This window comes from Clavelina lepadiformis, chromosome 2, assembly GCF_947623445.1.
Source record: "Clavelina lepadiformis chromosome 2, kaClaLepa1.1, whole genome shotgun sequence".
In the NCBI taxonomy this organism is placed as follows: Eukaryota; Metazoa; Chordata; class Ascidiacea; order Aplousobranchia; family Clavelinidae; genus Clavelina; species Clavelina lepadiformis.
The window spans coordinates 9,852,806-9,871,594 of record NC_135241.1 but is presented as its reverse complement, the minus strand read 5'-3'; the positions used below and the strand labels follow the sequence as shown (position 1 = coordinate 9,871,594).

Below are 18,789 nucleotides of genomic sequence, written 5' to 3'. Positions count from 1 at the left end.
TGCATTATGCCGAGTACTGCAGGTTCGCTTTTAGAAACTAAAAGACTATTATACTAGAGTTAGCCTGCACAATAAATCTTCCTAACTGGTAGCCTGAGGCTGTTTTGCACATTGCACCTTACTGCCTTACTGAAATGAAGTTAAAAAAATGCATTGCGATTTTAATGATAGCATGATTTTCATAACAGGACAAGGCAATTGGTGATTGTAGTAGGCATAGTATTTTTAAAATTAATTTTTGAAAAATGGTATTAAACCTTATTTTCAGTTTTGTATGCCCTCATACATCTCAGTTTGATTTTTGCAAATTTTAAGGTTTTTCAAAAGCATAATCTATGTGTCATGTGAGAATTTATAAATTAAAACTAAAAACTACACAATAAACATTATTGCATAAAACTAAAAATAGGCCAGATATGAAAAAAAAATAATTCCAACACTTGGTCACAAAAAATTATTTTTGCATGTGAAGCGCTCGGCTAGAGGATATTTTTAAATAAACGAAAGCAAACCAACTTTAACATCAGTGCCATCTGTTGGCATAAAGTCTTCATAAATGTATGAACCAGATCTTCTTACACAGCTTTGTGTCGAGTACTGACTGCTTCTGTTTCCAATCTAGAAAAAAACAAAACTATGTCAAGCTGACATGTCATTACCTGCAGTATTAGTATACTTAATTGAATCTCTGCACAAACGAGACTGAAACTACAATTTGCTTATTTATTTATTTACTGAATGCTTGCAAAAAATTAAACAGAATTTACGGTAATATTTCAAATGTTCTCCAATAATCTTCAGCAGATTTTTAACTCGATTTGAACTCTAACAACTTTTTGCGCTTTCAGAAATTTATTTTTCCTTAAACTAAACCTCAATGATTGCTTGGCATGAGCTTAATGTAATCCCCATTGCCAACGCATTGTTTTTCTCGTTCGCACGTTTCGAAATGTTCGTGTCTTTTTGTCGGATATTTCCGATGCAATGCGTTGACAATGGGGATTACATTCAGTTAAAACTGGCGCGTTTGAAACAACCTGGTAACGTACTAAACGAAGTTTTCACACGAAGTTATTCAGAGCAAGTTTCCAAATATCAAAACGACAATTGAAATGTTATCATAAAACAAACTTCAATCAATAACTGGAAAACACTTTTCCAAGACTGATGTGATGGTATTAAAAATGCCACCCAGGCCGCTAGAAATCCGTATTTTCCTCATTTGTGTCAAATATATCAAAAATTTAAATAGAATTTTAATTATTTATCCACAACAGTTTAATTTGGTTAGAGAAACAATGTCATAATGTTACTCTTGCTTTACTTTTCTAAACAATTTCTGACATCCACCACCGGCTGAAGAAGGATAATATATGTGAATGTTGTGATCTTCAGCATCCACTGGCTTTTCAACAAAAGGCTTATGAAATACCTCGTTCCCAACCACAATGTGATCTTCATACTCTTCAAAGTTGTTTTCTGTGAATATCCAACATAATTAAAAAAAAATAAATTACCTGAAATCACACAAACACATGGGGATCATTTTATCAACCTCCTCACGGTGAGTCCTGGAAACTGGGAAATCTGATGTTAACCAGGCCAATGATGAAAACAAGGAGACGTCTCCGTGGTGGTAAAAGGATAGACCCTCGGCCACGGAAACAAAGAGGTGACAATATGGACGTTCAGTACGGGCAACCACTGCCCTACATCTTGCAGCTGAACGTTTGGCTATGTGTGGACAGTGATGGTGTTAAAGTTGTCAATGTGTACAAGCCACCGACCTCGCGACTAACACCAACAACCATCCCAGTGTTCCCACACCCTAGTATCTATGCTGGCAACTTCAATTACCAGCATACGAACTGGGGTTATAATTCCACCAGTCTATATGGAGAATGCTTGATTGACTGGGCAACCAAGAGTACCGTTGTGCTTTTGCACAACCCTATGGATGCTCTAAGCTTCTTCTCTGGTCGCTGGAACACTGGTACTAACCCAGACCTGGCTTTCGCGAGTACTGGCCACATTAGCTGGAACTTGGACAGGCATGTTTTAGAGAAGTTTCCAAGGTCCCAACATCGACCCTCGTTTATTATGACTCTAAGAACTATTCTCCCAGGTCCAAGTGAGCCATATAAGTGTTGGAACTTCCGCAAGGCTAATTGAGAACTATATAGTCTCACTACCAACGAGCTCGCCCATGACGTTCCACCTCCGGATACGGGCCTTGTAGACGAGGCTTACCAGGAGTTCTGTTCTGCCATCGTTAAAGCAGCCATGCGATCAATCTCACGCGGTCGTAGAAATAACTACAGACTGTGCTGGGATGCGGAGTATGAGAGCCTCTAACCGGCCTTTCTGAAGGCCCAGCAGGGCGAGGCATCAAAATCAGCGGCCTCTGAATTGCACGCTCGACTCGATGAAAAACGAAGAGAGCGTTGGACAGAGGCTTTCAACACCATCGACTTTACGCATTCCAGTCGACTGGCATGGAACACAATCAACAACCTGACTGGCAGGTCCAGACAAACGCATCGCTCATGCCCCATCTCTGCCAACTGTATTGCCTCACAGTTAGTAAAGAATTGGGTCTATGGAGCAAAAGATCGCAAATCAGCCTACCTTGTTAACAATGAAGTGGCTGAGCTCTGGAGGATCCCTACACCTCCTGGTGAAACAATCTCTGGAGATTTTACTCCAGAACAGTTTGCCAGCACCCTCCAGCTGCTAAAGTCTGGGAAAGCTCCAGGCCCTGATTCAATTTGCCCGGAGCTGATTATCCATGCCGGAACTGCTTTAAAGTCCTGGCTAAACAAGTTCTTGTCTTCCTGCTTACACACACTCAAGCTTCCGAAAATCTGGAGAAAAGCACTTGTGGTTGCCATCCCAAAGCCGATGAAGCCGACAGAGGATCCCAAGAGTTATCGACCAATTTCCGTTTTGTGTATCCCTTTGAAGATCCTGAAGAAACTGATCTACGCCTGTGTCGAACCTATTATAGACCCACTGCTCCCTCAAGAGCAAGCTGGATTTCGACACGGAAGATCAACCGTGGGCCAAGTTACTCTCTTGACTCGAGAAATCGAGGACAGCTTTTCGGCTAAGAAAAAAGCAGGTGCCGTGTGTGGCCTCACCTGCAAGCTTTTGCGCCTACTGCCGGACAGGCACATGGTTTCTCTAATCATGGAACTTGTCCGAAATCGCAGTTTTACCCTCACCACCGGTGATGGCACAAAAAGCAGATTGCGACGCCTGCAAAATGGTGTCCCACAGGGATCAGTCCTGGCTCCCCTCCTTTTCCACATCTATTCGCACGACCTGCCAGAAACAATTGCAAAAAAGTTTGCTTACGCTGATGATTTGGCAATTAATAATAGAGCAGAAAACTGGCAGGAGTTGGAGGGGTCCCTAACCCAGGATATGGCAACCATATCCACTTATCTCCAGAAATGGAAGCTGAAACTCAGTGTAACCAAAACGGTGACGGCTGCCTCCCACCTGTACAACAAGGAGGCACAACTTGAGGTCAACATCACTGTTGATGGACGTCCTCTCCCTTAACCTTTCACTGCCGAACCAACATACCTCGGCATAAAGCTGGATAGGGCACTCACGTTTCGTCGACACCTGGAGTCACTTCGCAAAAAACTAAGAACACGCGTTGGGCTTTTGAGACGACTGGCAGGATCTAGCTGGGGTGCTGGAGGTACAACACTTCGCACAGCTACCTTGGCTTTGTTCCACTCTGCCGCCAAGTACTGCACACCAGTTTGGTTTCGTAGTGCTCACACTCGTCTCATAGATAAGCCAATTAATGACGCTCTGCGTTTAGTGACTGGATGTCTTTGCCTCACACCAACAGACAACCTGTTTGTCCTAGCAGGTATCCACCCATCTGAGCTCCGCCGCAAGAGAGCCACACTGTCTCTAGCACGCCGAGCACTGGAGCCTGGGCATCTTCTGCATGACCGGCTCCTGCCTCCTTCAGTTAGAGGACACCGGCAGCTTAAGTCGAGGCACCCATTTTTCCCTACTGCATTGGATTTACTGGATGACTTTAACCAGTCAAGCACCAATGTGGCAAGCTGGGCGGATTACAAATGGGGCATGGAGTGGCAATAAAATTCTTCCAGACTCCATGGTTACATTTCGGAGGCCAGAACATAACCACCGAGAATGAATTTTCCCAGGTGTACTTGGACCAAGCTCAATCACCTTCGAACTGGCGTTGGCCTCTTCCGCTCAACTATACACAAATGGGGTATGGCTCCATCTGCGGCCTGTGAGTGTGGTGCAGAAGAGCAGACTGCAGACCACGTCATAACATCTTGTCCCACATACCGCCATCCTTGTGGGAACCGTGATCTGACAACAATGGATGAAAACCTGGTGAGCTGGCTAACAAAGACCTGCCCTACAATATGAGGTTTGTGTTTCCACTCTCAAGAAAAAAGAACCATTTACTTCACACGAAGAAGAAAAAGACACAAACACATATTGCTAAGTATGTGAGTAATTTAAAAAAACAGGTGACCAAAATTTTATTTTAGATTTTTGGATATATACTATATTAAATATAAACTAAAAAAATTTAACAGTAATAAAAATATTGTTATTTACAAAAATGTAAATTCGATATTGGTACCTCTTCCGAAATTCCTGTCACATACAGCGTAACGTGGAGTTTCAATTCCATTTTGCTGCAAAATCTTATATACAAGGCGTCTGTCCTGTATAGCAAATTGCCTTTCCAAGTCATTGATTAAAAATGGTTGACGTAATGCAGCATAATCTAAAGCTTTTTGCAGCGGAAATCCTTCATTAAAAATACAAGTAAACTATTACTGACATACTACTATATAAAAGTATAACATTCCAAATGATATTTGTAATTTAATGAAACAAATGTTGCGACATGCAATATATGGGGCTTTAAAAACTCCTTATATTCTATGGTTTATTTTATGCTTATGCTGTAACATTCCTGTAATTTACTTATTCCAATGTAACACAACCATTTATTCTAAAAATGAGTGGTGCCTATAAAACTTATAAGAGTACACAAAACAATGTCAAGCATTGAGTGTGTTTATTTACTGGCAGTACTCAAAACAAATATCTTGGGATAAAGAGTACAGTAAGTGTGTCATGGCGACTTTAGAGTGTTGGAACATTGGCACACTGACCTATGAATGCCATATTAATATTTTTTCAATAGCCTGTAAACTACTACAATTAACAGGATAGTACACAGTGTAGAAGCGTCACTTCTCGTGTGTAAGAGAATGTCACCATCATGCCTCTGCAGCAGTAAATAGAATTATCCTTAAACTATGGCATGGTGTGCTGCTAGGCAAGTAAACAGCTTAAGCACGACCAAAACTATTTATTTTGGTTTGGTGTCAAATTCATTTTCCTGTGTGTTGATTACTTACCTATCAAATAATTCAGCAAACCAAGAAACCATTGGGATAATGAACGCAATTAAACAATTGGCAAAAAATGCAGAATGTAAGTAAATAGTTTCGTTATGTTTACAATTTCATTGAATCTGCATTTCATTATTATTGCAATTATTGGTAAACTACACTAATTAATTGTTATAAAAAGAGATCTAAACAGTGCATTAAAATTGCGATGAATGAACATGATTTGATTTCATGTCTTGTGTAAGAGGTAGATGAAGCTCCTTTTTAATTCCTTCTCAAAAATTCTGGGCTGGTTTTTCTGGTAGTTGACAGGTTGGGTTGCCAAGGACTCGAGTTCACCACTCAACACAGTTACTGTATTGTATTGGTTTGTATTTGTAAAATAATAACTTTGAAGACAAGAGCAAGTCAAGTTTGCTTGTTTATCCGTTGCACCAGTATCTTGAATCAATACAACCAACCGCATTGAATGTGGCGCTCGTGATTTTCGTTCCACTCTCCCTGGCAGTCTAACAGTGTGATTGCAGTAAATAAATCAATATTCACAATACACCAAGTCTGAATATAGATAGCTTGAGGATGCTATGACCTAAATAACGAAAAATAAATGTCAGCCAAAAGCCTTTTCATCATCTTGGTAGTTACTGGTCTTACCTATTTTCTTAAAAAGGGGCTTCTATGCAACACATATCAAATGGAATTTGTTCATAGAAGTATAGTGCTTAACACTTTTCTGCAAATGACACCATATCTTTTCTAACATACATCTGACTGATAAACTGAACATATCCACAACAAAAAATCCGGGAATTACACTAAACTGTGAATTCTGATTTTGGCCACTGTCTGATTCATTCGCCATATTGCTTAGCACTTTCAGCTAAACCACTGTATGTCATTTGGTTTGTTGTTTTGCCTTGTTTTCTTTTAAAGCAGCGGCCTATAACTTTTTTATAACATTTATTATATACAGGCAAATTCATGCATAATTATTACACACGTTTTCTTCCCCAAAGATTTAATGACTATTTCAGCGAAATCCAAACAGTACACAAATATAACACTAGATCATCACAGGACAACTTATTCTTGCCCCGAACCAAAATAGTAAAAGTTAACATTTTGAGGACCTTTGGAATAAACTATTAAACATTATAAAAAAATTAGGTCTTGTAAATATTTCTCCTATAAATTCAGAAGTGCAAGGGATGTGATGTTCGGATAATTGTAAATAGGGTGATGTATGATTGTTGATTTCTTTTGCATCATATTGTTATTGATTTGGTTAAAAGAAACTGTTCTGCTGTTGTTTCTGTGGTATGTCTCTGATTTTGTTTTAACTAATTGAGTTTCAGTTTTGTTTTCTATCAGTTTCCATTATACTTTTTTTGCAATAGAATCCGGGACAACTGACCTGGATGACTGTGAGGTCTTTTCGCTGCCCCACAGCAATTAATTGTGTTGAATTGTATTGTGATAATTTAGTTTTACTTTGAATGGTAAAAAAAAATATTTCTTTCTCTCACTCTCCACGGACCGATTTCATGCAAGGAGTTTCAGATCTGCAAAGTTACAAGAACGTTTCAGTGTTTAAATTTTGGACATGGTTGTTGCTTTTTTTAATTTCAAAATTGGCATAACCATGATGCTTTCAGTAGCCAGGACATGTTTGATTGAGAGTGATATATTCTACTCATTTTGATGACAGAATGTGATTGTTGTTTCAAAGTTGATTCATCCATTTATATTTTCAGAGATTAGAGAACTAACAATCTAGATAACAAGATGAGAATAATGATAGAATTTTACCTGATTCAAATAACATTAGAAAGGTTTCATAATAGTACATTACCAAAAAATCTCAAGTTCTTGCTTGATTCCTTCACAAGTTGAATGTAAAAAGGAATGGAACTGTAAAAAATTTGGTAGTGTGACTGCATGTGACCATAGAGAAATTTGATAAACTTCGGGTTAGATTATGACCGGTAATAGGCAAAGAGACTTTGGCTGATAAGAAAGAACACACATCTAAACATTTAATCATAATGAGAGGTATAATTGAAAAGACAATACTTCAGCTAAACGATAAATGGAAGGATTATAGAAATCAAGCAAGTGCAGTGATAGATGTATGATGTAGCATAAAAAAGAAAGATTTAAAACACATTTAGACATACCAATGGATATAAGCAAGAAAAGTCCAAAAGAAATATTAAAAAACTGTAAATAATCGGTAATAATTGAATAAGAATAGGAATAAGACCTAGACCATTTGAAACAGCGGCTTACTAGAGATCAGATTGGTTGTGTCATCGGTTTTGCTATGAGGCAATACCGGTGCGACAGTGCCAAGTGAAGAAGAGTTCAATAATATAGAGAAAGAAAACAGCAAGCAGAGTCTGAAAGTAAGCAGAAGAAGACAAAGTATCAACTAGAATGTTCCTTGGGAAATGGCATAGAGTCAGAAGATACTTCAGTTGATGTGAAAATATAAGATATAAAAAGGCATAACAAAGACATTACGAGCATCAATAGACCTACAGCAGACAAACTCAAATTGCTCAACTCAAAAAAATGCACATATGTGTGTGTGCGACACATGCTAATAATGGTTACGCTTCTTTTCTTCAACCGAATGCATGCAATGAAACTAGCATGTATTTGTCTTGCTTTTGTGTCGCATGTTCATTTTTTCTCAATTCTTCCGCCACAATTTTTTAGGTCACTTGCACTCTCACGCTCTTAGAACCGAATCCTATTATTCGGTATAAATGAGCATTTGGGATTTGAATAGTTTAGGACTCGAATCCTCCGGATACGGTATTCTGAATTACCCATCCCTAGCTTGGTAGCTGCTAATGTGGTTAAAGCTGCTGGCCAAAAAATTGATTCAACAAATATATCAGAAACGACAGCACGGCGTCAAAGAAAAGTTGCTCATGTAAAGCAAGCTGTGATCAGTACAAAATGTTCAAAATTGAAAAATAGTAGCCATGATTTCTACTCCAAAAAATACAGTACACAATTCCTTAATGTGTTATACTAAAATGGGATGGAAAAATCCTTCAGCTGGAGAAAACCGTCTCATCTGAACGTTTTCATGTGTGTATAAGTGAAGTTCCAGGTGACCAAAAGCTCATTGTTATTTCAAAGATTGTTTCCGGATCTGATACGTCACCATAAGCAGCAGTGACCTATGCACTGAAGGAGGGGGAGTATATGATCAAGGGATTGGCATAGTACTCGTCGAGCAAACCGAGAGGTTATTTATTTGCCACAAAGTTATATAACCGATTTAATACTGTAAACAATATGAAACTTAGAATGCTGAAGGACGATATGTTTGATGACACCAGCATTTTACCACGTTAACTGGTAAAATGGTTTGTATTTCTTCAAACTTCGTGATTTAACAATAAACCAAAGCCACACCATAATCTATAATTAAAATGTTTCAAGAAACACGGTACTGGTACAACAATTTAAGCGTTAAAGATGCGTTACAGCAAAGTAGGACTATTACTGGCAATATGTTGAATTAAAACACAAGAAAACAAACTTGTAATTAAGTTTATTATATAAAGTTTTTTAGATTTAAAGTGTGTTAAATTAAAAATAAGACGTTTTTTACGCTTCAATTTCACATAAATTTAAGCTTATAATGTTAATTATTTACCATGGCCAAGCAATAAAAAATAATGGCTCTCACAAAATACTGAAAAATAATACTGTTATAGGGAAAAGTTGAAGGCTCCTTTAGACTACAAAGTTTAACTAAAAAAGGAAGCAGAGCGGTATAGGTTGAAGTGTTTCAAACGTGAAGTAGAAAAAGAAGCTTTTCTGGCTGCCAAAAGATATTTGTCTCTTACAGCGACGAGTCAGAAAAGAGCTGTATCTGCTTAAACAGCAAACAACAGCAGCAATTGGCACCAGAACATGGTAAGTAAATCCTTCCTTAATCCTTCACTCCCACTCCCTACAAAACCATCATGGCCAAAAGCATGGATGTTTTCCGTGCTCGGAAAAGCCTAGATTGTGGATTTGCCAAAGACGTCGCGAAAACGATGTCTTGCCGTGGAGGTACAAACTTTAAGTGACATAATGACAGTTGTAAATTATATTTAGTTAACAAATTCTAAATAAAAAGTTACGCTTCTCAGCGTTGTTAACTTCATTATGACATTATTTCACATTAGAGGTGTACCGATGCTGATGTTAACCATTGGAAAACCAATTTATTGGTCACTTTACAAATGCATCAGCGTTGGAACATTTTCGCAAATGCTTCGGTCGATGTTTTGTATAACCTTAGTTTCTGGAAATACTTTTCAACCTTTTATTAGCTCTCTTAATGAAGAACATTTACTCGTATAGAAATAAGACTTCCCACACTTCAAGCAAAAAGAGATTACACATCAGAGACTGCAGATTCAAAGCAGCCATCACTCTAAACCAGAGGTCGGGAACAGTTGGCTCACGGGCCAGATGTGGCTCTTTTGATGACGGCATTTAACTCGCAGATAAATCTAAACTGGCATTTCTTGGCAAAATTATTACAAATAAAACTTTTTCTGAAATTGTAAGTCACATTAACAGTAAGAAGCATGTTATCAAAGAGTAAATTCAGACATTTATCATTGTCAAAAATTGTTGGTTTTGCTTAAAATTGCCCATTAGTTGCATCAAGTGTTGAAAAATATTATATAGCTCTCACGGAAATACAATTGAAAATAAGTAATAAAATTGAAAACAACATGCACTGGGAGCCATAGAAACCTTAAATAGAAGGACTAGTAACTCGCACTCTCGGGTTACGGAACTTGGGTCCCAATCATAGACTCTAGATTTAGTTCTATTGCATAATCGTAACAAATTTTTTTCAGGGGTCTCTGTTAATAACACACAATGCCTAAGAAATGTAATGTATATGGTTGTCGAGGCAATTACAGGGTGGAACCGTACTCCAAAGTGGTATCATTTCCAACTGATGAAGTAGAACGAAACCGCTGGATTGATGCCATGCATTAACGAGGCATTAACGAGGGCACCATCATTTTTGTCAAACTCATCACTGATTGGTTTCACATGATGAATGTGAAAGATCGATATTCCGGTATTAACATGCGTGATGAGTGTCGTCAACCACGGACCAAGAACTGCACTAGTTTCAAAAAACTTAATGAAACTTGTGACATTATATCCTCTTGTGCATGGTCAGGTGGTCGAGGTCGGACGCAGAAGCTTACTAATCAAACTGCAGAAGCATTTGTACTGTCTACAAGAGCCAACATCGAAGCCGCAGAGTTGCTACTGACTCAGCACAACTTCATATACGTTCTACCTGGTGTGTTTGCTGATGAGGCCCTTGAAAAGTTCTTTGGTCAAGCCAGACAACGCAGTGGAGGTAATTTCTATATTGACATTGTAGATATCAAGGCAGCTGCAAAAACCAAAAACCTCCATGCACTTTTAAAATATGAGTTAACTCCGTGCGAGTCTCATGATGTGCCTTGCACCTCTAACATTTGCATTGATGATGATCAATTTGACATCAACATTGCTGACACTGAAGACCTAGTGCAATCAATCTCAGTGTCAAACATAAACGTATTTTTCTAGCTGGATATTTGGAACACAAATATCTAGCTAATATCTTGAGTATCGAAACTGAAAATGATGACGACCATCGGATTAATTCGGAGTTTCTCACAAACTTAAATAGAGCTGGACTAACTGTACGTCTACTCTCAACAGTACATTTCGTACACTCAGCGTATAAACTGTTTGGTAAGTGCAACTTGCATTGCTGCCGAGCTCATCTCAGCCATGCTTTGCGTCGTATCGATAGTCCAATGGTTGTAATTCAAGGAGCATGTCTTACTTTATCGAACATTCTTTTGAAAGCATTTGTGCTTGACAGCAGTGACAAAGAAAGACAACTCGGCTGTTTGAGAAGAAAAGAAAAACTCTCTACTAAAAACTGAACAAGTATCTTTAGTATGCCAACAAGTAGTTTGATTACTCATTTCTAAAAATTTCATTGCGATGAGTCCCTTGAAATAACATTGTTCTAGCAATTTTTACCTAAAAATGTTAAATATATATTGTAGAAAAATTAACTTTCAATTATCTTATTTCAAGAATAACTAAATTGTTCGTCTTGGACATGTTTGTGTTGAACTATCCAGGCTAAACTGTCCATGAATACATTTTAATTCAGTCACAGAAGAACATACTGTGTGTTTCAGTTGTTTAAGTGAGAAAATATGCAATATTTTGAGTGATTTTGCGCTACTTTTTCGTGATTTGACCTTTAAATGACCTTCAGATGACCTTGTAGAAGGTTAAAAGTATGAAAAAGTAATTCCTCACCCTTCAAAACCCCCCAAGAGACACCAGAATGAAGGTTTTACCATGTAGGTTCTGTATTTGACACAAATTATGATGGCACCCAAGTTCCAACTTGGGACCCAAGTTCCAGATACCGAGCATAGAAGATACCAGTCCTTCTATTTAAGGTGTCTATGCTGGGAGCGCACACGCAATTTGTACGCTTAGCGACTTGTACTGCGCTTTGTTACAAAACAATCAAACAGACAATGCCGAATTTAAGCATTAAAACGTGACTGTCAATACGCAGACATTACATTCGCATTATTTTAGTTTGAATTAAGCGTTGCATTAAGATGATGCCGTAATATGTGAAGAAGTTTTATGAAACAAACAAGTTGAAAAAGACGACATCAACAAAAAAAGCTCTGCTGACGCAATCGCTGCGACAACACTAAAAAATAAAGAAGTTTTGCATGCACTTGATACAATTTTCCGACGAATACAGTTTAAAGGGGCGGACATGACCACATTTGTTCATTTAGAAACACAAATGAATGAAAGCATGCAAAATAAAATTAAACAAACAATAATCGCACAGTATTGTTTTTCATTAAACAATAAATGTTGGAGTGTTTTGCATGTTTGAATGAATGGATGATCGCAATGCACAATAAACGTTGTGTTTTGCGTGTTGATGTTTTACACGTGACCAGCTTTGCACGTCAAGTAAGACAACAAGTTGACTTTGCACTTTCGCATAAACGCATAATTCATTTAATCGCATAAAAAGGCTTGGCAAATTGACTATGCAATTAACCGAATTCGACTGTACTGTATATACTGGAATATAAGCCCACCTTCCCCCTTTTTTTGATGAAAATATTGGGCAAAAAATAGTAGAACCATATAAACCCAACAAAAAATTTGGAAAAAATTTGTCTCATCGGCCAAATTCTGTTCGTACAACCAGACTAGACCATACAAGTCCATTGACTTGTTGAAAATCATGAGCATTAACGTTCCGGTAATTAAGAAGATTTTTGGCTGACATCCAAATTTCGTTATTAACGTCTTTGTATTCGTAGCCTATTTTATGTTAGGTTTTATTACGTTATGAATACTGATAAAATTCACTGCACGCAATCAATTAACATCAATATCGTTATAGGAAAAGAGTGAGTTGAATGTTATGGTTTACCATTGATACTTTGAAGTGTCTCACATAGTTGATTTGTCGACCATGTTTCAAAATGATTGTGTTAACCCTTAAACACCTAGGTTAAGTCGCTAGCGACCCGAATGAAATTTTGCAACCATGTACCTCCCATACTATACACCCCACTACCGCCTTGCTCTGTGTATTCCTTTTTTTTTACTTTTATAAACACCAAGTGTAACTTGGTAAAAATTAATTAAAGTTTTTTTGTAAAACCTATAGGGTCGCTGGCGACTCACTTAGGGAATAGTGTAACAAACAATCTCCAGTGTGCGTTATGATAAAATAACAAATGCATGTACCACAAACATAAAAGTATGTGGACAATATACAATAAAACTTGTAATAAAAGCATTTGTTGTAAAAAATTTTCTAGAATGGAAAGAAGACTAAATATTGCTGACATTAGATTAAAGATCCATAGCTGGTCGGAAGATTACGAAGAGGTTGATGATGACTGCTCTGTTGTTAGTGAAGTGAGTGATCTTGAACCGAATGAAGAGGAAGTGGACAATGCCACTGATGATAGTGAAGAAAAAGTTTCCGATTCCGAAAGTAGCGGCAATGAAGATGAAAACAATCAGCTCTCTTCATCAACGTCACAGAGCATGGACAACTCATCCTTCAAAGGAAAAAATTGAAGTGTATGGTCTGTAGCTTGCTCAGCTCCTTCTCGCATATGCGCTTGCAACATAAGACACACAGATGAAGGTCCATTAGGAGATGCAAAATCAATTGAAAATGAAGTAGAAGCGCTCTTATGCTTTTTTGAAGAAAACATACTAGAGATGGTTATTGAGCAAACGAACAAATATGGAGAAAGCTGCTTTTGGAAAGTCTCGGAATGATGCTTCTTCAACCTTGGTTTTTTTGTTGAACGCAAATTCCACAGCTTTCAAGACCTACAAAAGTGGCAGTGCAAAAATGTTTATTACAGCAGAAGCAACAGCCAACCACTGAGACTTGCCATTCTGATGAGTAAAAAAGAAGAAGATGTTACATTTGCCCGTCAACGTTAGATCGCAAGACAACAGAATATTGCAGCAACTACAGTGAACCTTGCTGCACTGAGCACAGAGTTGTCACTGTTACTTGTTCATACTGTGTAGAGTAGCCAAGCAATTTGTCACTGGCACTTCGTTATGTTGCTGTTTTTAACTATCTTTTGTTAAGTTTTTGGAGTTTTGTTAAATATTTCGTTGATTAAAAGATACATGTTACCATCTCCCTTCTTTGTTCACATGATTGACATATTCTTAGTACAGTTTTAGCACAAAAACATACACCGGGTTGCTAGCAACTCACATCATAGGTAATAGTGATTGGCAAAACGCCCAGAGTTTAAGGGTTAATATAAACAATGACTCAGTGGGAATGCGGTTAAATTTTTCACCAGACAAAGCATCTCAACTGCTCGTGTTACAACTGTGTTAAAACGACAGACGACAAATAAGGCCAGTTGAGATAATTCATTACAGTATTTGACACACGGCTATTTAGTTCGCATTTTCATCTTAATTATAATACTGCATGTGCTAGCACAAATTAATCAACTTGCGAATTTGGCCCATGGCCTACTGATTGGCAGGTAGTGGATTCACCTGGAAAATTCAATTGCCTTTATTGCTTGCAAACTTTGTGCTATGGCTATGGTTAGGACGAATAATTAATTTCCATTTAACGCCATCTTGTCTTTGTTTTCATTACTCATGGTTAACGTGTCTGAGTTTGAGTTTTTTTTTAAGTTTTGCATGTTGGCGATCAGTTTTACAGTCTTCTGCATTACTAAAAATATTACCTATCTAAAACAATTACCTGCTAGCCAAGAAAAGAGATGTGTAAAATGAGACATGTCTTGAATTTTTTCTTTGGCGATTATTGTGGAAAACTAGCAATTTAGGTTGCATGTATCCTTTTTGCAGCAGTAACAATTGAAAACGTCAATGCACACAATTTGGTTGACATTTAAGTAGAGGTAAACAGTTGTTTAGTTTAATGACGCATAACGTTTGCTGCAAGAGAAAAACGCCAAGGGGGGCTTATACGTCAGGCATACAATCAACACATATTTTTGGCTTGATAAAATGGGAAAAGTCTTATGTGCCGGTATATACAGTATTAGATGGTGCTGCACGCAAGAAAAATACCATATAACATTAAATTTTGCTTTTGTGTGAGGTAAAAACGGCCAATGTTGAGAAGGGCCGATACATCGGCAATGGTACAATGATATTTCACACCCGTTACTTCAGGTCCGTAACCAGCAAGAATATCTGAAATCGAAGAAGTATTTCAATTTATTTTGTATATCAGAACAAAAAATGAAATCAATTTTTTTAAATACCTGTAGGTAGCTGTGTGCGGCGCGCACAATATAAAGAAAAAGATTGTAAACAAACCAGGCTTGTACAGTATGTCTCAAGCTTTTCAGGCTCAGTTCCGAAAGGTCTTAGGCTTAGATTGCGTTAGTCTGTTGCAGTGGAAGAACACGCATTGATTGTTCTGTTCATGGTCTATTACTTATCTATAACTCAGGCGATACATGTAAGGTGTAGTTCAAGAAACACAAGAACTTCTTGGTTTGGAAGTGAGAATTTCACGCCATGTAGGAAGTTGATTTATTGAATTGCTGGAAACACAAACATTAATCCCAGCAAAAACTCTTGTTACGCAGTAGCACCCCAGTAAATCAACCACCTGTGGGACCATAACGAGGTGGTCATTTTAGCGGAGTGGCCGCTTTAGTGGATTTCGTACTGAACTATGATGTCACAATAGGACATAGGACAGTATAGCTTATATAGCCTAGGCCCTAGAGTATAAAGTGTGTTATTGTAATCCTCTTGTATACGAGACATGCAGAATAATCATTTCATTCGAAATAGTAGGCGTTGTTGCGCTACGCATCTAATAAATGCGATAAGAGATCAATCACTCTCTACTGTGCTTTAACAACTCTTTGAAAAACGCTTGTTTTAATGCAACTGTTGAAACTTTGTACATACCGTTGTGAATCTCGTAATCATAACATATAGAATATGGTCAATATTTTTTTCTGAAACGGTTTCATAGCTTCTGGAAATTTTAAAACCAGATGAAAACTGATGATAAAAAGGAACAGTCGCTGTGGATTTATTTTCAGCACACCTATGCCATGCACTAACCCAATCGTTCTAAACCTTTCATGGTTCATGACACTCAAAATCTGTGGTCCCCTGCTCATTAATAAGAATTACAGATTGTTCATTGTAAAATACTTTATATTTCATTACTGCGTGTGAAGTAGCCTTCGTGCCACTAATTTTGTACAGCAAGTACAATGACAAAATGTGAGAAACTTGTGTCCCCCTTTTCCCCGTCTTCCCCTGTTACCACATTATAGCTGACTAGTGAGGCATCTGCCCATGGCCTCTAGTTATATAGTGGCAGCCATTGCTAAAATACAGTCCTAGATGGTTATGGTGCATCTGCAATTAATTGCGAGATAAAAATTTTGAAATTTTTTTTGTAAAAATGGATTAATGGTCATGTTAGGTGGGGTTCGATTAGTGGCTTCATGCTAACTTTATTGCAGGAGCGGTCTGGATACCAGAGTGGCTGCATTGGCGAATCATAATGTTATACATTGCAATACAGGATATTCCATGCCGCGTTGAAGTGGTCGTGATAGCGGGGTAGTCGCGTTATTGGGGTGTCATTAACGGGGGTTCCACTGTATTTACAAATGGGAAATGTTCTTCATCAGTTATAATCTTGGCCTGGCATTAAAATTATTATATTATATATATTATTATACAGTTATAAAGTTACAGTTTGGTGATATGTTTTGTGTTTCTATTTCACACCTTGAGTTATTACTTTTTTCTGCTTAAAAATACACGCACAAGATGAGCATGGTATATATGCTGTATATGGTATACACCGGGACTGTGCAAAGTGTGGCCAGCACGAAAATCTTTTTCAGCCCTCCACCAGTCTAGCAATTAAAGTCAATATAATCGTATATAGCCCGTTTCATAAGCTAATGTCCAAAATTTTAGCACAAAAAATTAAGAACATATGTTTGCAGCGCCCCCTAAGGCAAAAGAATAATGTAAGGGGGCTGTGGCCCAAACACTTAAAACTTTGGGCAATCCTGGTATTTACAGTATATGGGCAAATATTCTGTCATTATATTGCAAAAATAATACCTCGTTCTTTGCACACTTTTTGAACTACAATATTTCGAAAGAATATACCTGATGACTGAAATGATATTAAGCAATCGCAGTGTGGCCACTCAACGACAGGCTTTTCAATGACATCACGTTCTTCAAAAACATTGACTGAAATATATTCAAACATTTCCAACCGTGTAAGAATTTCCTGCATTGGCTTTGATTGGGTCTTTTTTGCCATTGCACATATTCCAACAACAATCTTCTTTTCATTTACCTGTAACAGTTAAACAAAATTACAGCTGCCAGAGCATCAATAAAAAGTAGGGATGGGACGAGACGAGCACAAAAATTAATATAATACGATTTGTGTTATATAACTTTAATGTGTTTTTGTAAATTGTGTTTGATCCCTCGGGCAATCGTGTTTTCTAATAAAGTGTACACGCTTCTTTAATAGTAATTAGCATTTTATCTGTTTGGCATTTTTCCACTGCGTAAGCAACTAATTTAAATATACGAGTTGCGTGAGTTTGGAAATCATTATAGTTTCATGTTGGCGATGACCAAGTTTTACAGTCTTCTTTATCACTACAAGAAAAAAGAATTGCCAAATGTCATCTTCAGGAAAACACGAATACTAACAACAACAAACTCAAATAATATAGCGTATAAGCAAGATGATTGTGCACTTTGTCATAAAAGCACCAAATTTACAGAAGTTGTAATCTATGATATAAAATTTGTTTTTAGATAAAAAGGCATTTCCGATTTTGCTCCTGGAGGATGGTCTGGATCCGTGTGATCCCGCAGAATACTCACATACAGCAATTAACTTTTGATATTTACATTGCTGGAATCAGGCCTTGCAACAGAATACTCAGGTGCCATATTCTTGTAAGTGGGAGTGGATTAGGAAAGCAGAAGATTGGGAGCCCATCTGGACAAGTCTTACTGAGTCTGCTCAATCGTGTCAAGCTTTCATTCACAACAAGTGCAAAAAAGGTGGTACTGGCTTTTGCAAATGTGTGAAAGCTGGATTTAAGTGTATTGAGTTATGTTTCTGCTAAGGAGATTAACGTATTTAAACAGTAGACCAGACATTTAGGGTACAACAAAAGCACTGAGATGAGGCATACTGCATGTGGATGGATTTCATGGTGGTTTTTCAAAGTAGTCTAACATATTTAAATAGTGACTATAACTGCGTTAGGTTTACTGCGGGTCTGATGTCTAGTTCAGTAATACATGTCACTTTGGTAACATTTTCGGAAATGATTGATGTGAATACCATTGTAAGTAAAGAAGCATTGAAAACGTCTGTATAATTTGATTTATAGTTTTGGTTTCAATATGAACAGGTTTCGTTTCTGTAATTATAATTAAAATTCTGCTTTTGATAACTAAGTTACTTGTGTTATACAGACGTTCACATCGATCCGGAAGAAGTTCCATTGGTAAAATCAGAAGTGCCTTCCTATCTAAATACAGAACTTATATCATAGACTACCGGTAGCACTGTTGCAAATTTAGTGCTTTTATCACAAAGTGCACAAAGACGTTGTTTTTCATACTTAACTGCTTCACTAAAACACTTATAAAATTAATAGCTCGATAAAGAAATGATGATATAGGTTCGTGGCCTAAA

The 18,789-nt window shown here is 37.5% G+C and overlaps 1 protein-coding gene across 4 annotated transcripts in view; it reads right to left on the bottom strand.

Annotated features, from left to right (window-relative positions):
- The window catches only part of LOC143446127 (inositol hexakisphosphate and diphosphoinositol-pentakisphosphate kinase 2-like), a 65,692-nt gene that overhangs the window by 40,138 nt on the left and 6,765 nt on the right, over nucleotides 1–18,789 (bottom strand). For 3 of the 4 annotated variants that reach the window (XR_013113892.1, XM_076945630.1, XM_076945629.1), the window contains exons 3-6: nucleotides 17,223–17,418; nucleotides 4,652–4,822; nucleotides 1,325–1,479; nucleotides 517–618 (exon numbers count right to left, since the gene is read on the bottom strand). Coding sequence is in view for 3 of the 4 variants with exons in the window: in XM_076945630.1 (XP_076801745.1) it covers nucleotides 517–618; nucleotides 1,325–1,479; nucleotides 4,652–4,822; nucleotides 17,223–17,418 (624 nt within the window). In the remaining variant the exon portion in view is untranslated. Of the gene's footprint in view, nucleotides 1–516; nucleotides 619–1,324; nucleotides 1,480–4,651; nucleotides 4,823–17,222; nucleotides 17,419–18,789 lie in introns of those variants that run through there. The other variant, XM_076945631.1, reaches the window with a different exon arrangement.